The 27207-nt window shown below is 39.9% G+C and overlaps 1 protein-coding gene across 2 annotated transcripts; it reads right to left on the reverse strand.

The window, feature by feature from the left end:
- Window positions 1-15152: 15152 nt before the first annotated feature.
- On the reverse strand, window positions 15153-23453 carry frs3 (fibroblast growth factor receptor substrate 3). 2 transcript variants are annotated; one of them, XM_080891849.1, is made up of 7 exons: window positions 23188-23453; window positions 21801-21926; window positions 21637-21725; window positions 21294-21480; window positions 20053-20214; window positions 18541-18662; window positions 15153-18458 (listed from the first exon to the last, which is right to left on the reverse strand). In XM_080891849.1, exons 3-7 carry the CDS (start codon window positions 21700-21702, stop codon window positions 17154-17156), a joined length of 1842 nt encoding a protein of 613 aa, XP_080747975.1. In that variant the 5' UTR covers window positions 21703-21725; window positions 21801-21926; window positions 23188-23453; the 3' UTR covers window positions 15153-17153. The 2 variants fall into 2 exon arrangements, with proteins under 2 accessions (XP_080747975.1, XP_080747976.1); XM_080891850.1 differs by lacking the exon at window positions 23188-23453 and adding an exon at window positions 22763-23176.
- Window positions 23454-27207: the final 3754 nt, after the last annotated feature.

Consider the following 27207-nt stretch of genomic DNA (forward strand, 5'->3'; position numbering starts at 1 on the left):
TCATTCATTGCAGTATGTGGGCCATCTGTAGGTGATGCGCAGTCACGGGCCAGTTGTAGACACACTGCTGGCCCTGTGCTGGCCCAGAACGGTTTCAGCTCTGGCCCCAGATGTCAGCCTAATGTGTACCTTAATCAAGCCATGCAATAACAACATGTGGCAGAACATGCAAAACAGTGCAAAAGTAACATGCCGAAATTCTGTTCAGACAGTGAATGGACTGATTTTTATATAGCGCTTTTCTACTCTCCCAGATTGCTCAAACTGCTCTATACAACATGCCACATTCACCCACTTTTGCTTAACAGAGTGCTTCCTAACTACATTCATACACATTCACACTCTTGACATGCAGACTGGAGGAGCCAGGATCGAACCACTAACCTTCCTATCAGTTTGTAACCTGCTCTGCCACCTGAGATATAGCATGCCATATCTCGGACATGCTCAGCATGCTCGGACTTATATCCAACAATGATGAGACAAACTATAGGACAGAGGTGCAACAACTAGAGTCGTGGTGCCACGACAATAACTTGGTCTTAAACACCAAAAAGACCAAGGAGATCATTGTAGATTTCCGGAAGAGGGGTCATAACAACCATCTGCCTCTCTTCATTGGCAGTGAGGCGGTGGAGAGGGTGAGCAGTTTTAAATTCTTGGGGGTAACTGTGACCGAGGACCTGTCCTGGGGCAACCATATCACCTCAGTTGCACGGAAGGCCCAACAGCGCCTCTACTACCTGAGGAGACTGCGGAGCGCACACATTCCCAGATCTCTGATGTTGAACTTCTACAACTGTGCCATCAGCAGCGTTCTGACGTATGGATTTCTAGTGTGGTTCCCCAGCTGCACCAAGGCCGATCAGCAAGCACTCCAGCGGGTGGTGAAAGAAGCTGGCAGAATTATTGGAACAAGTCTGCCAGAGATCAGTAATATCTTCCCCACTCGCTGTCTGAGGAGGGTGCACAGTATCCTGCGGGACCAACATCACCCTGCGCACCACCTTTTCCATCTGCTGCCCTCAGGGAGAAGGTACAGGTCTATACAGGCCAGAACATCCAGACTGGCCAACAGCCTGTATCCACAGGCTGTGAGGCTCCTGAACTCTCTGCCCCCCTCTCACGGACAATAACCATATCCAACTTCTTAATAGCAATGAACTGGTCTGCATTGGTGCATCATATCTTTATTCTCTTCCCCCTCCTGCCCCCCCCCCCCCCCCCTCTTTCTTAAATAGATAACTATCATATCTGATATCATATCTCACAGTACAATAATATTGAATGGGTTGCATTGTTGTATTTTGTCATGTTTCTCAGGTCTTTGTCTGAATTTCTACGAACATTATTGCTAAGGATTGTCTTATTGCATTGGAGTCACACTGGGTTAAATATGTACACTTGGGTTTTAAGGGGTATTTATTATTTTCTTCTTTTTTTGGGTTGTATGGAAGCCCCAAACGCAATTTCTTTGTTCTTGACAATGACAATAAATAAATACTACTACTACTATGCTATAAACAGTGGCGTCATTGCCAGACCTGGCACACATCTGGTTGGCATACACTCTGCCAAAACACCAGTCAGTCAGAAGTGCCAGCTTGATGCCAGACCTCTTTTCTGTAGGCCTGGGCCACATAAACCAAGCCACAATCAAGCCAGATATGGCATGCCATCACATAGACAGTGCCATCTATGCCAGGCCTGATGACATACGTCTTATCATGCCAGAAGTCGGCCAGCAGTGCCGACTTGATACCAGATCCTGGCCAGACCTGCTTGCTATGTGGGCACTAACACACACACAGACACAGTTACTTTACCAACTGACCCCTGAGCTCCTAAGTATCCCCCCAAACCTCATTCAGGGATCCACTCCTCTACTTCAATGTCACTCCCTGAAAGCTCACTGTCCTCATTTCTGAGGACAGAAAGTGCACATTCCCTTGGTTTCCTTCCATAAAAGGTATTTACATCCATGTCCTGTAATTATGAGTAGATTGTAAAGTATAAAACATTGACTATGATCATATAAATGCACACAAACACATCTCTACACTCATATGCAAATGCATTATACAGGGAGTGCAGAATTATTAGGCAAATGAGTATTTTGTCCACATCATCCTCTTCATGCATGTTGTCTTACTCCAAGCTGTATAGGCTCGAAAGCCTACTACCAATTAAGCATATTAGGCGATGTGCATCTCTGTAATGAGAAGGGGTGTGGTCTAATGACATCAACACCCTATATCAGGTGTGCATAATTATTAGGCAACTTCCTTTCCTTTGGCAAAATGGGTCAAAAGAAGGACTTGACAGGCTCAGAAAAGTCAAAAATAGTGAGATATCTTGCAGAGGGATGCAGCAGTCTCATAATTGCAAAGCTTCTGAAGCGTGATCATCGAACAATCAAGCGTTTCATTCAAAATAGTCAACAGCATCGCAAGAAGCGTGTGGAAAAACCAAAGCGCCAAATAACTGCCCATGAACTGAGAAAAGTCAAGCGTCCAGCTGCCAAGATGCCACTTGCCACCAGTTTGGCCATATTTCAGAGCTGCAACCTCACTGGAGTGCCCAAAAGCACAAGGTGTGCAATACTCAGAGACATGGCCAAGGTAAGAAAGGCTGAAAGACGACCACCACTGAACAAGACACACAAGCTGAAACGTCAAGACTGGGCCAAGAAATATCTCAAGACTGATTTTTCTAAGGTTTTATGGACTGATGAAATGAGAGTGAGTCTTGATGTGCCAGATGGATGGGCCCGTGGCTGGATTGGTAAAGGGCAGAGAGCTCCAGTCCGACTCAGACGCCAGCAAGGTGGAGGTGGAGTACTGGTTTGGGCTGGTATCATCAAAGATGAGCTTGTGGGGCCTTTTCGGGTTGAGGATGGAGTCAAGCTCAACTCCCAGTCCTACTGCCAGTTCCTGGAAGACACCTTCTTCAAGCAGTGGTACAGGAAGAAGTATGCATCCTTCAAGAAAAACATGATTTTCATGCAGGACAATGCTCCATCACATGCGTCCAAGTACTCCACAGCGTGGCTGGCAAGAAAGGGTATAAAAGAAGAAAAACTAATGACATGGCCACCTTGTTCACCTGATCTGAACCCCATTGAGAACCTGTGGTCCATCATCAAATGTGAGGTTTACAAGGAGGGAAAACAGTACACCTCTCTGAACAGTGTCTGGGAGGCTGTGGTTGCTGCTGCACGCAATGTTGATGGTGAACAGATCAAAACACTGACAGAATCCATGGATGGCAGGCTTTTGAGTGTCCTTGCAAAGAAAGGTGGCTATATTGGTCGCTGATTTGTTTTTGTTTTGTTTTTGAATGTCAGAAATGTATATTTGTGAATGTGGAGATGTTATATTGGTTTCAATGGTAAAAATAAATAATTGAAATGGGTATATATTTGTTTTTTGTTAAGTTGCCTAATAATTATGCACAGTAATAGTCACCTGCACACACAGATATCCCCCTAAAATAGCTAAAACTAAAAACAAACTAAAAACTACTTCCAAAAACATTCAGCTTTGATATTAATGAGTTTTTTGGGTTCATTGAGAACATGGTTGTTGTTCAATAATAAAATTATTCCTCAAAAATACAACTTGCCTAATAATTCTGCACTCCCGGTAATGCCTGAAAATTTTTGGGCTAACTGCGCAGTGTTGCCTTGAGGCAATGAATGAAAATTAACAGTTTTACTGTCTAAATAAATTTACAAAAGTAGAACAAACAATCAAATATGCTTCTTAACATATTCATGCACATACAAGTATTTTTTAATATACATTTATTTCACTATAAACTTGTAAAGTAGTGATATTTTTCTTGCCTCCTAATGGAGATGTCCCTCATGTAGTGCAGCTTGCAGAAAGGGGTCCTCCCCCACCAAAATGAAAGTCACACCACCTTCAACTCATCATTTTATTGGAAAGAGATGTGTCTGGTAGCATTATTTGAAAAAAAAAAAGTTTTTTTTTTTTTGAAGGGCCATGTAAGGCATGAAAATGTGGTTTGTTGCCTCAGGGCAACGCTATGCTGTAGAGGGTTAAAGTCATATTCTTTTATTGTCATGAATGTATTTGAAGCTATTTTTATGTTTGTATGATACCTGATTTATATGGAATATGGCTGAAGTAAACTAAAGCCTAAAATACTTAGTCAGTCATTTGTTTAATAATAATTTAACATTATATAATTCAAATGTAAAACTATGAATTGCGATTTTAAATGGTTTAAAAGCATGTAGAACTGCATATGAGGGCAAGTATATTTCTCCTTTTTTTTTTTTTTTATCAAGAAACAAAGACAAAAGGAAAAAAAAGAAACAGGGCAGGGTTCAAAGGTTGAATCATCCGTCCCCACCAATGCCAAAACCAAATCTACACCCTTGGTCTCACATTTTTGTCTTACAGCCTTTCAGTCAGAATCGTTCCACTGTCGGAAAATATATGGAGGCCATCGCGAGATAAACTGTAAGCTTGTGTTACCCTCTGGTTACCCAATATGATAACAAATCGATGTGGACTGTTGGATTGACCAGTGGCTAAATTGAAGGTTAGACTGGCACTAGCTCATATTATGCCTAATTTGCAAAACTCTCATTTGGAAAGAAAATGTGAATGTCTGAGTCCCACCTTAAAGAGAGTTCCCAGAATGGCAGAGTACAGACAGAGCTGAATGCATGTTACCTGTTTTAAAATGAAAACATATTAGAGTGCATGAAGCGAAGGGCAGAAAAAGTGTTTCTAGGAACTCTGACCTGTCAACTAGCAGCACAAACCTAGCTAGCAACAGTACACACAGGTTATGTTACTAGTAAGCATCTGCCACTAGATGATCAGCTCAACTTACTGCCATGGAAATCTACAGCCATAAATACAGGTTCACATGTAATGCATCCATACATTCAATTCAATTCAATTCAATTCAATTCAATTCAATTCAATTCAATTCAATTTTATTTCTATAGCGCCAAATCACAACAAAAGTCGCCTCAAGGCGCTTTATATTGTACAGTAGATTGCACAATAATAGGTACAGAGAAAACCCCAACAATCATATGACCCCCTATGAGCAAGCACTTTGGCGACAGTGGGAAGGAAAAACTCCCTTTTAACAGGAAGAAACCTCCGGCAGAAACCAGGCTCAGGGAGGGGCGGCCATCCGCTGCGACCGGTTGGGGTGAGAGAAGGAAGACAGGATGAAAGACATGCTGTGGAAGAGAGACAGAGGTTAATAACGGATATGATTCAATGCAGAGAGGTCTGTTAACACATAGTGAGTGAGAAAGGTGACTGGAAAGGAAAAACTCAATGCATCATGGGAGTCCCCCGGCAGCCTATGCCTATTGCAGCATAACTAAGGGAGGATTCAGGGTCACCTGGTCCAGCCCTAACTATATGCTTTAGCAGAAAGGAAAAGTTTTAAGCCTAATCTTAAGAGTAGAGATAGTGTCTGTCTCCCAAATCCAAACTGGAAGCTGGTTCCACAGAAGAGGGGCCTGAAAACTGAAGACTCTCCCTCCCATTCTACTTTTAAATACTCTAGGAACAACAAGTAGGCCTGCAGTGCGAGAGTGAATGGGGTGATATGGTAGTATAAGGCCATTAAGATAAGATGGGGCCTGATTATTTAAGACCTTGTATGTGAGGAGCAGGATTTTGAATTCAATTCTGGACTTAACAGGGAGCCAATGAAGGGAAGCCAAAACAGGAGAAATCTGCTCTCTCTTTCTAGTCCCTGTCAGCTGCAGAATTTTGGATTAGCTGAAGACTTTTCAGTGAGTTTTTTGGACATCCTGATAATAATGAATTACAGTAGTCCAGCCTGGAAGTAATGAATGCATGAACTAGTTTTTCAGCGTCACTCTGAGACAGGATATTTCTAATTTTAGAGATGTTGCGCAAATGGAAGAAAGCAGTCTTACATATTTGTTTAATATGTGCGTTGAAGAACATATCCTGGTCAAAAATGACTCCAAGGTTCCTCACAGCGTTACTGGAGGCCAAGGTAATGCCATCCAGAGTAAGAATCTGCTTAGATACCATATTTCTAAGCTTTTCAGGGCCGAGTACAATAACCTCAGTTTTATCTGAATTAAGAATCAGAAAGTTAGCGTCCATCCAGGTCTTTATGTCTTTAAGACATTCCTGCAGTTTAACTAATTGGTGTGTGTTATCTGGTTTTATGGATAGATAGAGCTGTGTGTCATCTGCATAGCAGTGAAAATGTATGCTATGTCTTCTAATGATGCTGCCTAAGGGAAGCATGTATAATGTAAACAGAATTGGTCCTAGCACTGAACCCTGTGGAACTCCATAATTGACCTTAGTGTGTGAAGAGGACTCTCCATTTACATGTACAAATTGGAGTCTATTAGATAGATATGATACAAACCACTGCAGCGCAGTACCTGTAATACCTGCAGCAAGTTCTAATCGCTCTAATAGGATATTATGGTCAACAGTATCGAACGCAGCACTAAGGTCATTCCACTTAGTTCTCACTTTTGAAGTTGTCCATGCTTTTAGTTAGTTACTTTTGAGTGTTCCTAATTTTATTTAGTTATTTAATTGTACAGCAGAGGTTTGGTAATGATTCCACGTCGTTTCTTATCTCGGTTCACAACAACACATCAAACGCAGAAAAGAGAAAACATCCTTGGCTTTATTTTTCTTTAAGCCAAAAAGAAATTGTGAGCAGATCAGCCTTAATCATTCACGCTGACAGAGAGCGAAAGAGCAAATTACACACATGAAAAAGACAGACTACTTAACTTTAACATGACTCCTCAGGTACAGGTGTAAAGGCGAACAAGGATAATGTGTGCAGCATCACTCTTCATTAACCTCAAAATGCATACACGCAATGAAAAGGGTGTCACTAGACTTTACACAGTTATGTGAACAAGAAAGTTTTCACAAGACTATGTAGTCCTGTGAAAAACTAAGTGCATCCATAGGAATTACAAGTGTAATAAGCAGCCAGGTGCTGCTAATCAAATCCAGTTGATTAACTGATCATCATCAAGAGTGAGCGCCTTTATAAAAGCAGAAGCTCTGGCAGTTTGTTGGCCTGGAGGATTCAGGTGTGTGTTAACACAATCCCAAGGAGGAAAGACATCAACAATAATCTTAGAGAAACAATTGCTGCTGCCCACCAATCTGGTTAGACGTATAAGGCCATTTCCAAAAATGTGAAGTCCATCATTCTACAGTGAAAACAACAGGGAAACATGTGAGAGAGCTGCCAGTCTTCCCTGGGACAGATGTTCCAAGCAAATTTTACTAAGGGGTCAGACCATGCAAACATCACAGAAGTAGCTGAAACAAGAACTACAACTTAGTACAGTCCATCACATTAGAAAAAGACATAACAATTATAGCCATAATGCACAGCACCGTGTTAAGTGAAAACCAAACATATTAGCACAGACAAACCAGCAGTCAAGCACGGTGGTGGAGGGATGTGCTGCTGTAGTCCAGATATCAGTAGGCCTTTACGTGAGCTGTGAATAAATGCATGGCCTCCAGTCTCAATGAACTGCAGCTATGCTCTAAAAACAACTAGCCAAAATTCCTCCCCAATGATATGAAAGACTGATGAAGTCATACAGAAAATTACTTCAAGTTATTGCTGCTAACAGTGGTTCTTCAAGCAACTGAATGAAAGGACTGAATGAAATGTTTTTGATGACTGTATTATTTCTATAGGAAATGGTAACCCTTTTTAAGCCCTAAGGCTTTAAACAAGAAGGAAGCAGCTCTTATCTCATAAACACAGGTTAGTTATTTTACATCAAAAGAGTCATCTACACTTCTTATATATGTTTAACTTTCTTCATAGTAAATCATTTACTCCAGATATGGGGAAGTTGGGGATTATAAATGTTAAATGAGGAATGCAGCTGTATTTACAGCACAAATGTGTCACATTTTTAATATACTGGATACAGGTTTATGTTCACATTATTGCTTTTACTGAGAATGCAATGTCCATTTATGGTCTACATAACCATAAGTTTCTTGCAACTGATATACCAGTAACAGTGCTGTAATTGGTGCAGTTTTCAGCTACTTATAGTTAGTCTGTCAACAGATCATTTACAATTTGCCCTTTACATTGCTGTAGTTGATGACATGCTTAAAGACAGTCTATAAAATTAAGTTCAGTTTAAGCACATTTTGCTTATCTTTCTGTGTCATTCAACAGTCAGTTAATTTGTTCCATTTTTTTCTGGCACAACTGACAGGAACAGAAGGAGCAAGTCATAGCAAAAGCTACCACAGGAGTGATGGATACCTATGAATCTACTGCAACAGTGGGCTAACTAGTTGCATGCTGAGATGCACGTGAAGATGAAGGCTGAAAGTGTTTTTGGTTTGTTTGTTTTTTGCCTGTCCAAACAGGACAGTTTAGCCATCAGAATTGTTGTCTGAAGGCCAAGAAAGATGCCAAGCGGATTTACTTTACCAACTGGATTATCATGGCCTTGCCATATTGGTCCATTTGATTGACCTTTATTATAATTATGTATTTATTTGATTTGATTTTCGGTTGTTACAGACGGGACAGACATGACTGGGGGATAGGACAGGGAGAAAGAATGAAAGAAAGAGGAAGAGAAAAAAATAGAGGGGGGAAGAGATGGTGAGAAAGAGGGGAAGAAAAAAAAGAAAAACAAACAAAGAAAGAGCAACATAATAAATACAACACCATCACAATAAACTAGCTAACAGGAGAGATAAAAGTAGATACTAAATATTACATGTTACTGTGCAGCACGCAAGATCGACAGGGCACAATGTGCTTTGAGGCAGCAGCCAAGAAAGCTGTAGTTTGTGTCTGTGAACACCTGTGTGGATCAGCACACTTGTATTCAAAAGGTTTCTCCATGTAATGATCTGCTAGTGAGTGTGGGGAGCCATAGCCCCGTCCCCTAGGACATGAAGCAGGTATGGAGGAGATCCAGGTCCCAGACATCCAGAGGGCCCAGAGTACGAGGACCCAAGGAGGACCACCAGGGGGGCAAAAAGTGTTGTTTTAATCCAACTAGTGCAGGGCTCATTTACTATGACAAATAATAAATAGTCACCAGAGCACTGCATTTAGGATTTGAGTGGGGGATTGTGACTGCTATTTTCATACAATGGAAGACAGGTGCACACTGTGAGGTGTGAAATTCCCCTGCTGCTAAAAATGAGTGTGTGTATGGCTGGTATGCAGTAACTCCTGTATAAATCCACCAAACTTTGTGTCTTTGACCTTTAAATGCACAGTTGCTGCTTGCAGGTTTGAATGCATGTGAAACAATCCCTCTGGCTGTTGTTCAATTATGAGCTCAAGTGTTTCTAGTGAAATCACAGACAGCCAATTACATTTCTGGTATTTCAGGTTCTATGCTCACATAGAAATCAGACACCCAAGCAACAAACAGCAGCATGAGTTTCAAGACACAGTGAAAGGCCATTGTACATCTACTGATGTTCTCTTATTAATCACTTTAGCTAAAGCCACCGAGCCTCCCAGTAAAGTGGTGCTTTGTTACTTTCTGATAGAATAACCAGACAATTATATGAACACAAGGCTTTAAAGAATATATTTACATTTTGGTGTAAATCGAATGCTCACATGAACCACGTTCTCTGTACATATAATTACCAGCACAGAGAGAGAAGTGCTTAAAAGATGTTAATATTGAGCTGCAAAAATAAATCTGGAATAAAAATCACTATTTCATTGTTGGTTAATCCACAATTTGAAGAGTAAATAAATCCTCTTGTGCAGGACATTGAGCTACTCGTTCTGCTTGAGATGGCCTTCATACATTTAACATCACTCATCTCCGTTGACTAAAGGCATTCCTGTCAGCTCACCTCTTAGCTTCCGTGCCTGAGGATGAATGATCTTCAATGCAGCGCTTTGGGTATTGTATTACAGGCATTTCATAAGGACAGTTTCACATGCTTGTGGAACAAAGCTTTTCTCTTCTTAAAGTTATCAGGTTTCTTATGACGTTAATCACATCTTCCCCACTTTTCTTTAATTCTTAAACTCTGATTGTAAAAAAAAAAAAAAAAATTCAGTAAATGCCATAATGTAAGAACAACGAGGCACATGATCCTGGAGGGGAAAAAGCTTTGCTACTGATATGTCGACATGAAGAAAAAACAGACACCATTTAGTGCACAGCGGAGTTTTTTTTGTTTGTTTGTTTTTTTCCATAGCTTCATTTTATTATTAGAATTACATTTACTTTTACATTTTGGACAAATCCACACTCTATATTTGATAAAATTCAGGGTAAAATTCACCAGATGTCAGGCTCACCTTATTTTTGGGATGAAGAGGAGTTTAGATAACATACAACGCGTCTCTGTGTGGAATGATTTAAGAATGAAAATGACCCAAAATGACTTTTTTGACATCTCAACAAATGAAGCTTTTTATAATCACCTCTAATGGCAGCATGATAAGACCATCACTGCATATTCATTAATAAGCCATGATTGGACACAGAAACGTACAACAAATATCTGAAGAAAGTTTTTCAAACTGAGACCAAAACATAAAGAAGTCCCCCCCCTCATTTTCATAAAAAATATTAAGCATGATTAAACCTTCAGCTGTGCATTCAAAACTCAAGGAGAGTCTACAACAGCAGTGAGTCACTCAGGCATCACTCTGATGAGTCAGAGTGCCTGCAGCTCCTTGCAGGTCCCAGATTTTGTCATGCTCAAGCATATTTGGCACTCATTCAATTCATAAATTCATATAATAGTCACAAAGTTAGCCCAAACTGTATGTAAATACACAAATCAGTCACAAAAAAAATGTACAGCTCAGACCCGTACATGTACATCACCCCCGGTGGCAATTACACCCGGACGAAAACAAACCAGATTTAAAATAAAAATAAAAATACACAATAATAATAATAATAACAATAATGATATTACAGTTTTCTGATGCTTTTCTATATTTTTGACAAAGATCTTGTAGCATGAACGAGAAGTTGAGGTGTTACAATATGCCATTTTTATGAATATTCATGGAAAGCACTGATGAAGACGATGTGATGTATAACTGCTGGCCTTTCTGTTCCCACTGTATTCTTTAAACCCAACACATGATTCATATACAACCCCCCCCCCAAAAAAAAAAAATTAAAAAACAAACAAACAACAAAAATGATGTTTTATTTCCTCATTCAGCTATACCTACAGAAGCTGCAGCTGATGGGAAATCAGTCACCTGACGGTTAGATGACAAAGACAATAATCTTTACTTATAATCGACGATGCATGCTGCACAACACACTAGTCATGATTCACACCTTTCCAGTCATACTGAGTTTGGCTTTTTCACTGCTCAGACTTTTACAAATCACTGTGCGTCTCAAGTTGGCTCAAATAAAAACTGAAATATTCAGATTCAATTTCAACAACTTAAAAGAATGGTCCCACATTTTTAGGAAAAATGCTTTATCTGCCTTCAAGAGTTGGATGAGAACACCACCAATCTCATGTCTTTACAGTAAATATAAAGCTGCCACTTGCAGACTGCTAGTTCAGCGTGAAGATTGTCAGCTACTTGAAGCAGCTGCCCTGTTTAAGTCCAAAGGTAGTGGAATCTGCCAAGCAACACCTCTGAGCCTCGGCAATTTCTATTTTAACTACAGTGCTTAACAAATAAAATAATCAAATTTAAATAAAATAAAAAAATTTAACAATGCTGTTAATAATGTGAATTCACATTTTAATACCCAAACTTGAGCTGGCAAACTGGATTTCTCCGAGAAGTCTCAGAAATTAATCAAGCGTATGTCTCTTTTCTTCAACTATAATGACACCTTCAGAAAAGATTAAAAATAGACATTTTATCCACGTGTTTCAAACTTAAACATTTTGTCAGACAGAAACGATTCATAATACTACCACAGTATGCTTCTTATGTACAGTAGTCATTCTAGATAGCTTAACTTCACTGACAGTACTCCTCTTTGCTCCTGAACGTCCATTTTTATATTCATTTGGCTTTAAAAACACAAAATCAGCTGAGCAGGACTTTGACAAGCAGAGCGCCTGCAAATAAAGATAGGATGCTTTTCAGTCTCTAAGTCAAGTTGAGCTAAGCTAGGTGGGAGCATGATAAACCTTATCATTTTAACACATATAAAGCTGCTGAACTGGCAAGTCATTCAGGATAAATAAGCATTTTTAAACCGTGTAAACTAAAATAAAATAAAAATGAATCAATTTATCACTTCATAACAACTCTAAAGTGGTGAGTTATGAATATTTTTATAACAGCATTTTAAAAGGTAGTTAGCCTACCAACACAAGTGGCTGCTAGCATTAGCTGTCTACTAGCCTTCCCCTATGCTTTTTCAAATAATTAAACAGTAAAATAGTATTTAAAAAAAACAAAAACAAAATGAAATTCTATTTTTTTTTTTTAATTTTCTTTTAGTATTTTAGTGTTATGTTACTTAACACCAATGTGCTCTCCAAGTTACCCAAGATTGCCAGCGTTAGCTGATAAATTAGCATGTCACCCTCTGTTCAAAATGTGCCAAATAAAAAAACCCATCATGGCAGCAGATGACATGCTAAAATTGAGGCTTCAAACCAGGGCTTCACAAACCTATGTCTACATCTTTCACATCACATAAGTGTCTGTGGCATCAATCTAACTCTTAGTAAGAAAGCAAATATTCATTTTTCCGAAAATGCCAAACTTCTCTTTTAACAAACTTCATTTAAGAAAAATAAAGAGGGAAAAAAAATACAGTGATTGACCATCAGGATTGACTACAAAGTACAACACAAAAGACTAAAAGGCTATTTTGCTTTCTGTCTCCAAACCTTCAAGAGGTGCTGACTTTCTTTTCTCCATCAGGATGCTACAATCAATGGCAGTAAAGATATTTCTTCAGCTTGAAAATGCAAGGCACAACAAGATTTTATTTTTTAATGGATAAGGTATGCAATTACGCTTTCACAGTAAACACAAAGAATATATATTATTTTTATTTTGACTTTTATTTTAAAACAACCCCTTCAAATAAATGCTGTTTTGGGGAACCTAATGGGAGGACTCGTTGCCACTTGCCCTGCAGATTGCACAAGCAGAAACAACCACACCACACTGACAACCTCATAGACACCTGTGTGAATCATGCCTTAGGCATAAATACTAAAGTTTATGAAAAGTAAATGCTTGAGATAGCATCGGCACCAGGCCAATCACAGTGAGTAATGAGGTGGGTGCCGTTATCTTATGGCCCCCGAGTTCGTTTGACCTCAGCAGCGAGTATTTTGAAGCTGAATGATTTGAAAAACAATTACTTAAACGTCATTGATTATTAATCAATAAACAGTGGCAATCACGGTAATGGTGCAGAATTTTATAACACCTATAAAACCACACGTAACATTATTCTGAGAAAATGAATGATTGACTTACGGAGTCGTTTATGATACATCACCACAGCTTTGAAAAATGTAATGCAATAAACTCTGAAGTATTGGCAATGGTAACATAATATATGGCACTGTTCATGTTGAGCTAACTGACAGTCAAGAAAACATTTTTCTTTTTAAAGTTAAATTCACTCTACTGAGGCTGACAAATGAACATTGTATCTCAAATAATAAGATTCATAGACAAACATGATTAAATACATTAAGACCACACTTCTTTAGACTATACATTTCAATAATCTTCAAATATTGGTCCAATTTGGATTGGCAAAACAATGAATTACATATTATTGCAAAAAATGTAAACATCCCTCTGATGTATCACAACAATGTCCTCACAAATCTAGCAAAAACGGCAGCTACAAGTTGGTCTTTTTTTTTTTTTTTCCCTTTATAAATAGGAGAGTTAACGTGTTTTTTTGTCAAAGAACAAAATCAAAAACAACAAGCAACTTTTATGTAAAGTTAGGAAGCTAAGTTACACTTATTTTACTACAATGAAAGCTGATTAACTGCTTTGTCAATCATTTGAGAGTTTCACAGTTTCAGGTTTAATGTTTGTAGTTTTAAATGGATTGTTAAAAAAATGATAGATAACATTTGTTGTTGTAAAATCCTTTTGATCACTTAAAATAAAACATTAGTAGCAGATTTTTTTTAATATTGGTAGCCATCTTTTAACTAATTATCTGAAGATTTTAAATAAGTAATTAGGGCAAAAATATTTTTATAAAAAAAAAAAAAAAAAAAACTTGCTGGTTACATATTATCAAATTTTAGAAAATCTGAACATTTACTACTTTATCTTGAAAGTAACAGTAGTACAACAATATTTGAGCAATAATTCAAAATTTTACATCTATAATGGTTCACACAGTTTTGTTTTTCTATTTGAGGAAAATATCTGAAGTGGGAATTGAAATATGATAATATATAGTTTCAGGGAACAGAAGAATTTAGGTTTTAGGTTTCAGCTTCACGTAAGCACATAAGAGTCCTTACAAATTTTTAAGATACTAATATCCAATACTGCAATATAAACATTTATTTTGTTTTCTCTCTTTCAGGCACATTAAACAAAAAGAATTACCCAGCATTTTTTTTTCTTGTTATTTATTTATGACTTTACACTCTGGCCAACTCTGTTTGGATCAGCTGGTTGTTTTGTTGCTGTTGAGTGCCCTCTGTTGGACAAACCATGCAACATCAACAGCATGGTTGAAGGGTGGTTTTTTTTTGTCTCTTCTCTACCTTTTTAATTTTTATTTATTGAAAATTATAAACCCTAACACTAATATATCAGCAAACAGCTAATATCGTCCGATAACATCTGCACACCAATAAATTGGTTTATTCTTAACACATTTTAAAAGGTTGTTTCCACTCAGCTTGAATACTTCAATTCATGCACAGATGTTAAAAAAATACATTTTTGTCTCATTTAATGGAAATGCTTAGAAAAATGCGTGAAAAAAAAAAAAAAAAAAAAAAGACCAACTTCAGCTTAATGCCACAATACATCTGCATCTGAAGGCCCGCACATGTGTAAACATAGAACATCTGGCCTTCCTTTATAGGCTGAAAACATCACCCTGATGTGAACGCTCATTTAAAAAAAAAAAAAAAAAAAAAAAAAAAAAAAAAAGAACAAAGAAAGAGATCTGTGTGCTTCCATTAACTCTCCCCATACCAGACAGTTAGTTAATCAGAAAACAATCTCGATTACATGAAATATTGGTCAAATAAAACATTCAATTAAATGGTACGTGACATTTCTACAGCTCTGAGAAAACAAAACAAAACAAAAAATCTCAGGAGAACACAACAATGCTACTTCTATCAACGATATGATAAGGATCTGACATCACATTTTTTTTCATGTAGCTTACATGGGCTACTGTCAGTATGTACAAGTAGCAGCATAAAAACCACCCTAACAGTGATTATCAGACCACAAGATTACCATTCTTATATGCCCCTTCGAAATGGCTGTCGATGTGGATGAGGTGGAATGTGCAGATTTTATTATTTTAGCTTGTGTTATCCTTAAAAAGCAGGATTTTCTTTTTTCCTTTTTGTCTTCTGACTGTTCTCCTCTTATGCCTTTCTGTCCTATAGATTTCTACCAACCCAAATGGCACATTTGATTTTATTCATCGTACAGTTTGGAATTAAGTTTTGGCACTTAAAATATAAATACAGTCTTTCTTTTGTTTAAAATATAATTAAGCACAGTTATAACAGTAATACATCAGTGTCCAGTGGTAATCTGAGGTGAAACTTTGGTCTCCATATTACCAACTGGACTACAAAACGCTGGTCGTCACGTGGAAAACAAAACAAAACAAAAAAAGAGAGAGAGAGAATAAATTAAAGTGAAATAAATAAATAAATAAATAAATATCTGTTAATTGGTTGACAATTTCTCTCACAAAAATCTTCAGTGGATGATTTTGCGACAACCCTTTTCAAACAGAACATCCGTACCTGATAACTGACAACATTTTGTGTGAGGTTATAGCTTAATGCCACGATTTGAGGTTATCAGCATCTCTTTCAAGAACATTTAAATAAACTATCTACATTATTATCTCTGGGAAATATTTGAACCCCTGTTTTTGGTAAAAGGACACAACCTGTGGCTCCAGTGGCGCGGGAGTGGTGACAAAGAGCGTTTCAGCGGCCCAGGGTCAAAAGTGCAACGTGACAAGCGTGAACCTCCTGCAGGTTTGAGATGATAAGCAGGAGGTGTGATCAAAGTTGATATGCTACTTTTTCAATTGCTGCATGTTGACAGGAGGGAGCTAAAGCTCATTTAATGCATGTGTGCTACTTTCACCATCATTTAGTTTAGTATATTTCTTCAAATATCACATTCTCTTCGATTTGTTTAAGCCATCATTTTTTTTAAGCTAGGACTGAACTAAATAACTCCTTAAAAAAGGAAAAAAAAAAAAAAAAAAAAAGATGAAATACAATTCCATAGGATTGTGTGCAAAATGCTCTATAGGCATACAGTAACAAATAATGGTCTCTTCTACTAGCCACAACATTAGATTTAAGTGCTTTTGATGAGGTATGAACATTGACCAGTATCTGGGAGGAACCATTACCATCCTTCATGCTAACAACATAATTTCGGAGATGAGGTTCATAACTCTGACACTCAAAGTGTTTGGCAAACTATATGATAGGAGCAACAACATTTATGAGTGTGGATGGTTTTAAAAGATTTGCACTAAAACATTATGGCAACGACTGCTTCTACGTATAACTCTCTGCTAAACTCTCGGCCAAACTAAGCCAAAAGTCAAATATACATATATTTTACATACACATATGTGACTTTATGGTTAGATATAATAATATTCAAATATCCAGCAATTATCTGCAACAAAAAAAATGCAGATTTCTCCAGAGAGCTTTACACCAAATATCTGACAACACAAAATAAAATGGCAAATTCTCCTCAGAGATTTCTCTTTTGCTTGTATATGCACAGTTAGGTTTCAGTAAGTTTCTAATTAGGTACCTGTACTGTACTGATCAGCCCGACAGTTGAATGGATGGATGACAGTGAAGGGTCCAGTGTGCTAAGATGAGGATAAGCCTTCATCTGTCTTCATTGCTCCTTCTCAGTTCGAACACCATTTACAGAGGCAGGTCTGTGCTGTTGTGGCGAGTCTTTCTGGAAGTCCCATCATCCCTGGGCAGAGCTTTCTGCAGGTTGGACATGGCAGCGGTCTTCTTTAGGTCAATGACTGCGTAGCATTCGCTGCGCCGGGGTGCCTGCGGACCACATTTTTTGGGTGGTAGGCGCTGGTGCTGTGGCTGGGTCTGGGCACCCCCGCTGCTGAGGGCTTGGCAGGGAGGCTCTCCTTCCAGGTCCACCTGGATGTAATTCAGCTGCCGCGAAGGAGGCATGTGGCTGTGCTCACAACCTCCAACCCCTGACCTCGATCGTCTGCGGAAATCAAAGCTAAATATTCGCCCCCCTCTGTCTGGGTGACACGGCCGTGGATGCGGGGGGCAGGCGTGTCGAAGCCGGGGAGGCTGAACCTGCTCTGTGTTGACATAGTTCTGCAGGGCGTCTCTGTGTATGCCCCGGCCGTCTTGATGGTAACCATTGGGTGTCCCGGGGCCTTCTGAGAATTCGTACTCATCAAAATCTTCCTCTTCTTCTTCATATTCCTCATCATCCTGATCATCGTCTTCCTCTTCCTGCTCATCATCCCGCTGGAGAGCGCTGTACTCCCACACCGGCGGCAGAGAAGGTAAGTTCTCGTAGTTAAGCAGAGCTGTCCGACGATGAGCTCCACCCATGCCCCTCTCACAGGAGTACCCCTGCGGGGGTAGCGATGTCGGCCCGTGACCGTGTAAGAGGGAGTGAGAATGACTGTCCCCGGTGCTGCTACTGCTGCTTGAACCTACGGATTGCGACACGCTGCTGGGACTCAGACGCTGCTTACGGCCACTTCGCAGGCCGTTGATATTCTCGTACGTGAGCTCGCCACTCTGGCAGCCCTCCTGGTGCTCATGGCCCAGGTGCCGGTGCATGTGATGATGGAAATGGTGGTAGGAGTGAGAGTTGCACAGGTGCATAGAGGGCTCGTCTCCTTCCGTCTCTGAGCTTGCTGCGCCCTCTACTGGCTGAAGGTTGTGAGGATTGTGCCCGTGCCTCTCCCTCTCTCTCTCCAGCAGATGCCGTTGCGCTGGAGTGGGACCCAGCATGAATTTGACCTCCTGCGAGGACGTCTGTAGGAACACCTGAGGATCTTTATGCTCCTCGAGGGGACAGCACCGCAGGTTGGACTGCGGATTTCCTTGGCCCCCTACAGGCATGGCTCCCCGTGTTGTTTCAGGAAAAGTGCTAGGCCGTACCTCAGGTAGAGAGTGCACACAATGACGCATGGAAAGATCCCCCTCCATGCTCACAGTATTTACATAGGTGTGGGTCTGTAAGAGAAAATAAAGACTTTGTTACATTGGCGAAACAGCACAGCTAAAGTCCAGTTAAAAGCGCACTCAGAGGTCTCACCTGGTCTTCCAAACCCATGAGGCTATGTCCATGATCATCAGCAATCGATGGTTGAGAGGAATCTCCTCTGATTGGATAACCAGGGTATCCATTGGGAAAAGCCTGGATAGGAAATGCTGGAGCTGGTACAGGTAAAGAAAAATAAATAAATAAATCAAGTGAGGCTGTTACGTAAAGTATTAAATGTTAAAGTGTTATTTAAAATCCTTTTTGCAGTAAATCAGTGGATACATAAAAAAACAAACAAACAAAAAACAAAAAAAACCCACAACATTAAAAAGGGATTATATCAACAAGAATAACAAATCACCAAAGAAGAAGGAACTTCACCAAAGCAAACCTTTTAAGACCAGCAGCACTTTCACAATCAAAAATAAAATATGACAATGTTTTGATTTTTCATGTTTTGTTTTTTTTGTTTTATCCTCCAGCCAAAGAGGATAACAGTGATATCCATTTTTAGGACCATTTGAAGTGCTTGAAGGAATGCTTGAAGTGCATTTACAGAGGTTCAGTTAGCTGACATGGTAGTGTCTTTTCCTAATACAGTAATGTAAATGTAATAATGAAAGCAAGTCTTTCTGGCTGTGTTACGCTTCAAAGTGTGAAATGAGATGAGATGTCACTACGCATTTGTTGGTTAAACCTGAAGCAATTGATGTTGTCGCCACTTGGGGGCAGTAGAAACTATTTTACCTTCAAATAGTGAACCTGTTGCCAAACTGTTGTCTTCTTTAACACATGCAACCGTTAATGAGCAACATGACTGCTCAACACTGACTCTCTTCTGGCTCTGTTTTGGTGTTCACTGATTTTGAATGGAAATCTTGGGCTCTTTAACCTAAAGGCTCCTCAGTAAGCGTTCCACTTTGCTATTAGGCCCTGGACAGGCTACCTGCCTCTCACTAAAGTAGCAGAGACTGTAAACAAATATGACAAAACTGGGGCAAACTTCATAACCTGAAAGGCGTCTCATAAAACTCCTAATGGGGAAAAGAGGCTCATTTGTTTTTCCTCCAGAAACTGACAACTTTTCTTCAATTATGAGTTCAAGATTAAGCATTTCAAGAATGAAAAGGTCTAATATGTCATTTAGAAGAATGTGACATGGAAACCTCCATTTCTCACACACTGATTAGGCATTTAACTTATCAGGCAGCCGTTTCATCTCATTTTGATGCCAGGAACTGTTTAAACAGTGGCAACCAAAGACTCAAAGAAACCGTTTAATAGGTTAACTGGCAACAGCTCGGTAGCATGACTTGGTATAAAAAGAGTTTCCTAAAGAGGCTGAGTCATTCAGAAGTAAAGATGGTGATAGACTCATCACTCTGAGAAAGTGTGTGGGAAAATAGTTCATCAGCTTAAGAAAAACACTCCAAAATAAAGTTGCAAAGCCTTTTTTGTAGAAGTTCTGCTAAATTTAGCGACGGATTACTGCATCTAACATCTGCAATTAGTCTCAAAGTGCATCCTTTTGTTTGTGTGCGCGTTTGGTGTTGTGTGACTCACTGTTGGGTGTCTGTGGTGTGCGAGACATGTCCATCTCTGGTGTGTGACCGCTCCGACTCATCATCATCGACTCTTCCACCACGTTGATGCTGTTGCACTGCATCAGCTCCTGGAGCAGATTAAAGATCTCTTCTGCCCGAGAACACTTGAATGCAAAGATTCCTATTTTTAAAAAAAAAAAACAAAAAAAAAAAACCCAGAGCACAATGACAACACGTTTAGGACGTACAAAGGTCTCTTCTTACTTGAAAGAGACATCGGCCATATTACAGAGGTGGTCGGTTCCTTTTTTCTCGATCACTGAGAGAGAAGTCTGGTTTGTTTTGGGACTTGAACAACTGCATTAAAGTCAGGTTCAGTGCCTCAGGTGGAAATGGCCACAGAGAGGTTCTGTATATGGATTTGTTTAACTTCCTCACTGAGAATGTTTGTTCACATATGAAGGTAGATCCAAAGAGAGCCAACATCTTCTGAGCATGTTTCATCATGTGGGTAAACTTCTCCTCTTTGAGAGGAGAATAAAAAAAACCCAGCAGGGACTTGAAGTGCTCGACCAGCAGTGAAGCCAAAGTCCGACCAAGTTAATTATTTTAGTTACATCAACTACAGTTAATATTTAGCACCGACTTACATGACACCACATGATTTGTGGTGCAATGCAAAAATACCAGTTTCACTTCTGGATTAATTTCGGTCACTTCATCTATCACTTGCTTCAAAAGACTGACATTTTTTTCCTGTCGGGTGGACATCGACGGATAGCCGTCGGTTAACAGTTTATGTCCCATTTGAGTTCCTGTGTCGCAGATCATCACAGCTCTTGTCCAGAGCTGAGGAGAAAAAGTCAAAACTCCCTGCTTTGTTTTTCACCTGAAGCTCCAGATTTTCTTCAAACTAATTCTTGAACACAGTAATCTGCTCTCCACAAATGTAAGCACGCAAGCTCACCTCTGACTGCCTTTAAAATAAGAGTTGTATTTAATTTCACAAACACCCCCCCCCCCCACACACACACACACACACACACACACCAAGTCATCCTTTGATGAGTGTTCAATGAATTGGAGCAGATTGCATGACTTACATTTGAATCCTTTCAAATTACCCAAAGTGGCCCACACCTAAAGATACTACAAGGACAACCTAGGTTAGTACAAAAAGACGTACAAAACAACAACAACTCCCACAGCGACTCTACAGGCGTGTAACCAAAGCAGAAAATCAGAGAAAATGTTACTCACCCTGCCCGGTCTGACAGCGGCGGCCGCTCTCAAAAGAAAACAGGTTGGAGTCATAGCCGTAGCGACGCAGGCAGAGATATGGCCACCGGATGGCGTCCCTCTTACGTGTGTGAAGAATGAGCTCAGTTTGGGTGAGCTCCATGATCCCAGAGCCCAGCTCGTTGCCCTCATCGTCTACATTTGTGACCTAGCAGAGGCGGAAACAGCATGACGTGAAGTGAAGGGGAAGGCACGTCAGTTTACTACAGTTTAAATGGACACAAATGGACAGTTGTTATGTAAGGAGGAAAAAAAAAAAAAAAAAAAAAAAAAAACATATACAAGATTTTGGGGGATTCCTGACCTTAAATTTGGTGAGATGGTTGTCTCGGATGGGGTCTCTGTATAGACAGCTCCAACAGCTCCCCATAGCTTCAGCAGGCCAGCTGAAACCTGTCACGGATGAAGCAAACACTATCACACACAGCGCTCATATAAAAATAAATAAACAAACACTGAATGACTTACTCAGTCCAGGCCATCAGTGTAAAGGGATCCGCGTCTCAGTCCCAGGATCTTCTGCTGGGCATTGGCATCACAAGCCAGTTAGTCTGCTGGATTGACATCTTCCAAAGAGGATTAATGTTCTTCCCCCTGAAACCATGAGGGACGGAGGAGTAGAAGAGTTGGAAATCATTGCAGGAACCTTGTCTTCAACCATATGGAAAGCATGAGTTTGGTCATTGTGAACATCCCAGAGTTTTAAAACTCTGAACCTGTTGCATGTCATCTCCTCCTCCGCACGTTTCCCATCACCTTTCAATTACATGCTGACAAATTTAATTACAAAAAGCAATAAATTCAGAACTTCATGTAGCTATTTTATAATCTTTGAGGACCAAAAACTGTAATAAGACTATTTATTCTTAAGGTTATTTAAAAATAATAATAATAACATGACTGTTTAGAGATGACGGTGTAATGGCTGGATGTCAGTAGTGTTTCTAGATATATAATGGAGTAAATACCCTAATTAGTCAAATTATAGCCTAAGAATGCAACACAGTATCTTGCAGTTATATTTCTACTCATCATGCCAGCTTTCTAGAACCAAAGCATCCAATCAAATGCGGGAAATAGAGGAATTGAGGAAATAGACAGCTCCGGTAATGCCAATGTGGAAGTTTGGGATTTAAAGAAAAAAGGGGGGCGTTTAAAGGAAGTAAGTACACCAATGAATCGTTGCAATAATCCAAACAAACCCCGCAGAACACTTAAGAATACTACAGTCAGTCAAAAAAAAAGTACAGGGAGTTCCTTGCACTGAAGTACATCCCAGATCACAAGCGAATAACGAGACCTCCTGCATGATCCCCTGCGTCCCCGTGCACGCATCTGCATCAGCTTTGTAGTTCCAGCTCAGTTTGTGCTCCTCAGAGGGGCCAAAAACACATTTCACATCAACACCGCCGCATTATGTGCGCTCTAACCTGGGCCTCCGCATCTGACTGGAAACACCAGGCTGGTTTTGTCTCCACACCAAATCCACGGCTACCTTGGAAGGGGGGGGGGATGAGTGCAAGCGGGCTAAAGAGCTAATAGCTACATCACACACACTTATCACACGGCCACTGAATGAATGGGTCTCCCTCCCACTGAGCTATTTACAGCCGAAAAATCACAGCCTCGTTGCTCAATTAGCCAAGCCGACGCAGAGCCCAAAACAAGCCGCCAGCGAGGCTGCCGCCTGCCCCGCAAACGCGATCGTGCAGCCACGAAAACAGCACAGTGACACCAAAAGCACAACGACACAGTTCAATGACCATCTGTTCTCGTTGGTGTGAGGATACAATAGCGAGAGCGCACAGCAATCACCGGGTAAGTGGAGAGCGACAAGCGATGGTTTGCTACTCACATGTCTGGCACGGATTTTTTCTTTTCTTTTCTTTTTTTTTTTAAAATATCAGTCCTAATGCGAGGTGAGCATTGAGACTGCGGTTAGTTATCGGCGGCTGCTGCTGCTGGTGGTGGTGTTGGTAGCGGGGATGTGGCACTTGCACCTCAGAGACGCGAATAAAAAAAGATGCAGTGAGAGCAGTGAAAATGTTATTTTTTCCTCCTATTACGCCCCCCTACTGCAGCACGGGCCTCTGCCTGTATGACATTTCCCAAGCAGCTGGGGTGAGAGTTCACAGCCAGACAACGAGGCTCAAAGCAGCGACAAGAAGGTAAGAAACGCTGGAGGACCACGGAGGGAAAGGTGTGCCTGCTTTGGCCGAAGGAGAGGAGGGGCAAGGGAAAAAAGGGGGGGGGGGGGGGGGGACCTTTTAAATGAGGGCCACGTAAGAAAAAAAACATAATTTAGTGTATCAAAGTTTTATTGTCATATGCAGAGTAAAGATATTTGTTTCCCTGTGCAATGACATTCTTCCTTTGCTGTGAAAAAATCCACTTAAAATGCATAAATAGGATAAATGATTATTTAAAAGCAATAGAAACAACTATAAAGAACTACAATGGGTACAATAGAAGAAATACAATAGAGATATAAGATGTTCAAAATATTTACAGATGAAATAGAAAGAATGTAAGCAGCAGAAGGCTGTGTATGTATACAGTTTACAAATATATGTGTACTTAAAATTGTTGAAAAGGAGAGTCACACCTGTTTCTTCAAGTTGTTTTATTTAAGCATTTACAATCACAAAGGATGAAGTGCTGAAGTCTGCTTTAATTTAAAAAAAAAAAGACAGGACGTCTAAGCGAGATGACAAAAAGGTAAAGAAACTACAAAGCACCACAGAGCAGAAGAATTTAGCAGCCTGGATGAATGTGAGAAGAAAGCATGTTTTCAAGGCATGACTGTTTCAGCTGCATGTGGGGAAAACTTTAATTTCTTTATAATCATCCATCAGACTTTTAAGACAATATATGAGGGAAAGTTGAAATATAAAACAATTAGACTGTAGCCATCAAAAATCATCAATGTGCAACTGATTTTGAGAATAAAGTCATAATTACGAGATTTAACTCTAAATTATTTTGACAATAAAGTTGAAACATGGAGATTGAAGTTGTCAGTTCAAGTCAGCTCCCATGGCTGCGATACAAAATGTCTTGTGTAGATGAGTTAGTGAAACAACTCGATCAGCTGGCTTATTGTATCTTGTAATACAACATCCTCTTTACTGCACAAGGTTGTAACCATCGAAACCTTGAATCTGTCCATTGGCAGCTATACTATATGGCAGGGGTCTCAAACTCCAGTCCTCGAGGGCCGCTGTCCTGCAACTTTTCCATGTGTCCCTGTTGCAACACACCTAGTAGGTCATTAGCAAGACTATAGAACAGGGGTCCCCAATCCCAGTCCACGAGGGCCGCTGTCCCTGCAGGTTTTAGATCTCACCCTGGGTCAACACACCTGAATCACATGATTAGTTCATTACCAGGCCTCTGGAGAACTTCAAGACATGTTGAGAAGGTAATTTATCCATTTAAATCAGCTGTGATGGATCAAGGACACATCTAAAACCTGCAGGGACACCGGCCCACATGGACTGGGATTGGGGACCCCTGCTTTAAGTGGACAGAAACCAGATTTGGATATCTGTGGGTTTTTATTTCTTCTTCTATACCTAAAATGATGAGGGAGAATTTTCTATCCCTATTAGAAAACGTTGGGAAAGACTGTGACCATTGGACTTCACTACCATTGTCAGAGTTAATCTGATAAAGATGAATGTCCTCCCCAAATTCTTGTATCTTTTTCAACATGTCCCTTCTTCTTACTAAAGCATTCTTCAATAAGTTAGAAAAGATTCTGTCACATTTCATGTGGGGTGGGAAACAAGCTAGAGTTTGTAAATCTATTCAATGACGGTGGTCTTCGCCTGCCCAATTTTAGACACTACTATTGGGCAGCTAACATACAAAAACTCTTACATTGGGTTCACAATGACCTCCCCGTACCGGCCCGGGTACAAATGGAAACAGCATCTAGGTGTTACTTACTATCATCAATACTCAGCTCCAGTGTTGGGCAAGTTACTTTGAAAAAGTAATTAATTATAGTTACTAGTTACTTCTTCAAAAAAGTAACTGAGTTAGTAACTGAGTTACAATATTCTAAAAGTAATTAATTACTCGAAAACTAACTAATCTGTTATTTAAAAAAAAAATAATTTAACCCTCCAGGGTATAATTGGCCATTTTTAACTACTTTTGATTTTCCCTCCACATTTTACCTTTAAAAACGATTTACTTTGCCTTGTTTGGTATCATTCTTTTCAACACAACCTCACGTGTCTGAATTTACAGTTACATTTTCATTTTGACATACTGTATTAACCCAATTGATCTAAAATCACACAAACAACATAAAATCAGAGTAGAAAAGTTATATTTTTTACTGTAACAACCACAAACATGTTTAATGAATCATATTTCAGAACTTTAAATGCAAATATAACTTGTCAATTTTAAAATCCTATGCACAAGTTTTGCAAACAACAAAGTTATTTGCATCCATTTACCTTTTACCTTGATTTTTTTAAATAACCATTTCAAACTATTTACAGAACAATCAGCTGTTCTGCATTCAATAAGATGCCACACAAATTATTTGTGCCACTCCAAAACAATAATTTCTGTCCACTATAAAGGAGAACATCACAGCCTGATACCTGCAGGTCTGACAGCAGCAGGTGTATCACTCCTTTTTCCTACCTGGAGACAGCAGTCGCCTCATTGTTCTGACACACGACACAAAACTATCCACAACACTACACACTACAGTAACTACACAAAACAACACATTAATTACACAGCCCAAACACGCTAAACGTCACAAATCTCTCACATCTCAAAACTCGCTCTCTCTCTTTTTCTGCTTTCTCGCTCTCTCTCTCTGTCACTCCTAAAACTTCCCAGTTTTTTTTTTTTTTTGTTTTTTGGCTCATAAGCAGAGAGTGCTTGCTAGCGCTGTCCTTAGACAGTAAACGTGACAAAACTATTGATGAAAAAATGCTGCGTATATATTGTTTATCATGACTCTGGTTTTACGTGGCCTATAAACACAATTTAAAAACTGGTATATATCACCTTGTTGCTTTGTCTTTAAGTGGTCATGTGATTGGCTTACCACGACTACTTTATTCTTCCTGAGTGAAACAGCAGCACTCATGCCATTGTTTTGCCCCCTTAGCTCCAGGTGTTGTGCTAGACTAGCTTTCCCAAACTTTTTTTGCTGGGCCCTCCTTTGTTTTACAAGAAAAATGTTCGCGTCCCCCCAACCCCTCCCGCGCGTGCGTGCGCGCGCGCACCACACGCACGCACACATACTCCAACCACACACACCCTTATTTTGCTCCATTGCGGTTTATTTCACACCTCAAACATTTAGTAAACAATTAAGCAAATACAAGTAATCTGCAATAAATTACAGGTAGTAAGAAAATAAACTACTAATACGCAGCTGTTTCGTCCACACGTAAATGGTGTTTCGAATCACCGAAAACTGAGATTTTTTAAAACTCCTTTTTTGCGTTTTCCTGTGGACAAGGAATACAGAGTTCGTCACACAACGTCAAAGGTGAGTGCCTTTTTTCACGTCACGCTGTGCGCCACGTTATTCTTTCCATGAGATGAATTGCAGAATAGCAGATAGAGACGAAATGCTGTTAATCTGACTTTCTGCAGGTATTACACGCTTACATATACACATGGAGTTACTGTCCCTCCATTTACAAAGGCAAAGGCGTCACGGTGTGATTATTTTACCTGTATGCTTTGTGTTTCTGTGGCCGCCCTGTGCTAGCGTTTTGTTCCCCCCCCCCCTGCAATGGCTCTGCGCCCCCCCTAGGCGGGCCCCACACTTTGGGAAGGTATGTGCTAGACGGTGATTGTGATTACCGTCCGCGGGAGTGCGCGTAGCTGC

The sequence above is a fragment of the Rhamphochromis sp. 'chilingali' genome (assembly GCF_963969265.1).
Source record: "Rhamphochromis sp. 'chilingali' genome assembly, chromosome: 9".
Taxonomy (NCBI): domain Eukaryota; kingdom Metazoa; phylum Chordata; class Actinopteri; order Cichliformes; family Cichlidae; genus Rhamphochromis; species Rhamphochromis sp. 'chilingali'.

What these genes read in the sequence shown, in the direction of transcription:
- frs3 (XM_080891849.1), bottom strand. Translation starts at nt 21,702, where the DNA reads ATGGGGAGCTGTTGGAGCTGTCTATACAGAGACCCCATCCGAGACAAC. An exon ending in ACCATCTCACCAAATTTAAG is followed by an intron (nt 21,481 to 21,636) that starts GTCAGGAATCCC and finishes CGCCTCTGCTAG; the next exon opens with GTCACAAATGTAGACGATGA. An exon ending in CACACCACAGACACCCAACA is followed by an intron (nt 18,663 to 20,052) that starts GTGAGTCACACA and finishes TACCTGTACCAG; the next exon opens with CTCCAGCATTTCCTATCCAG.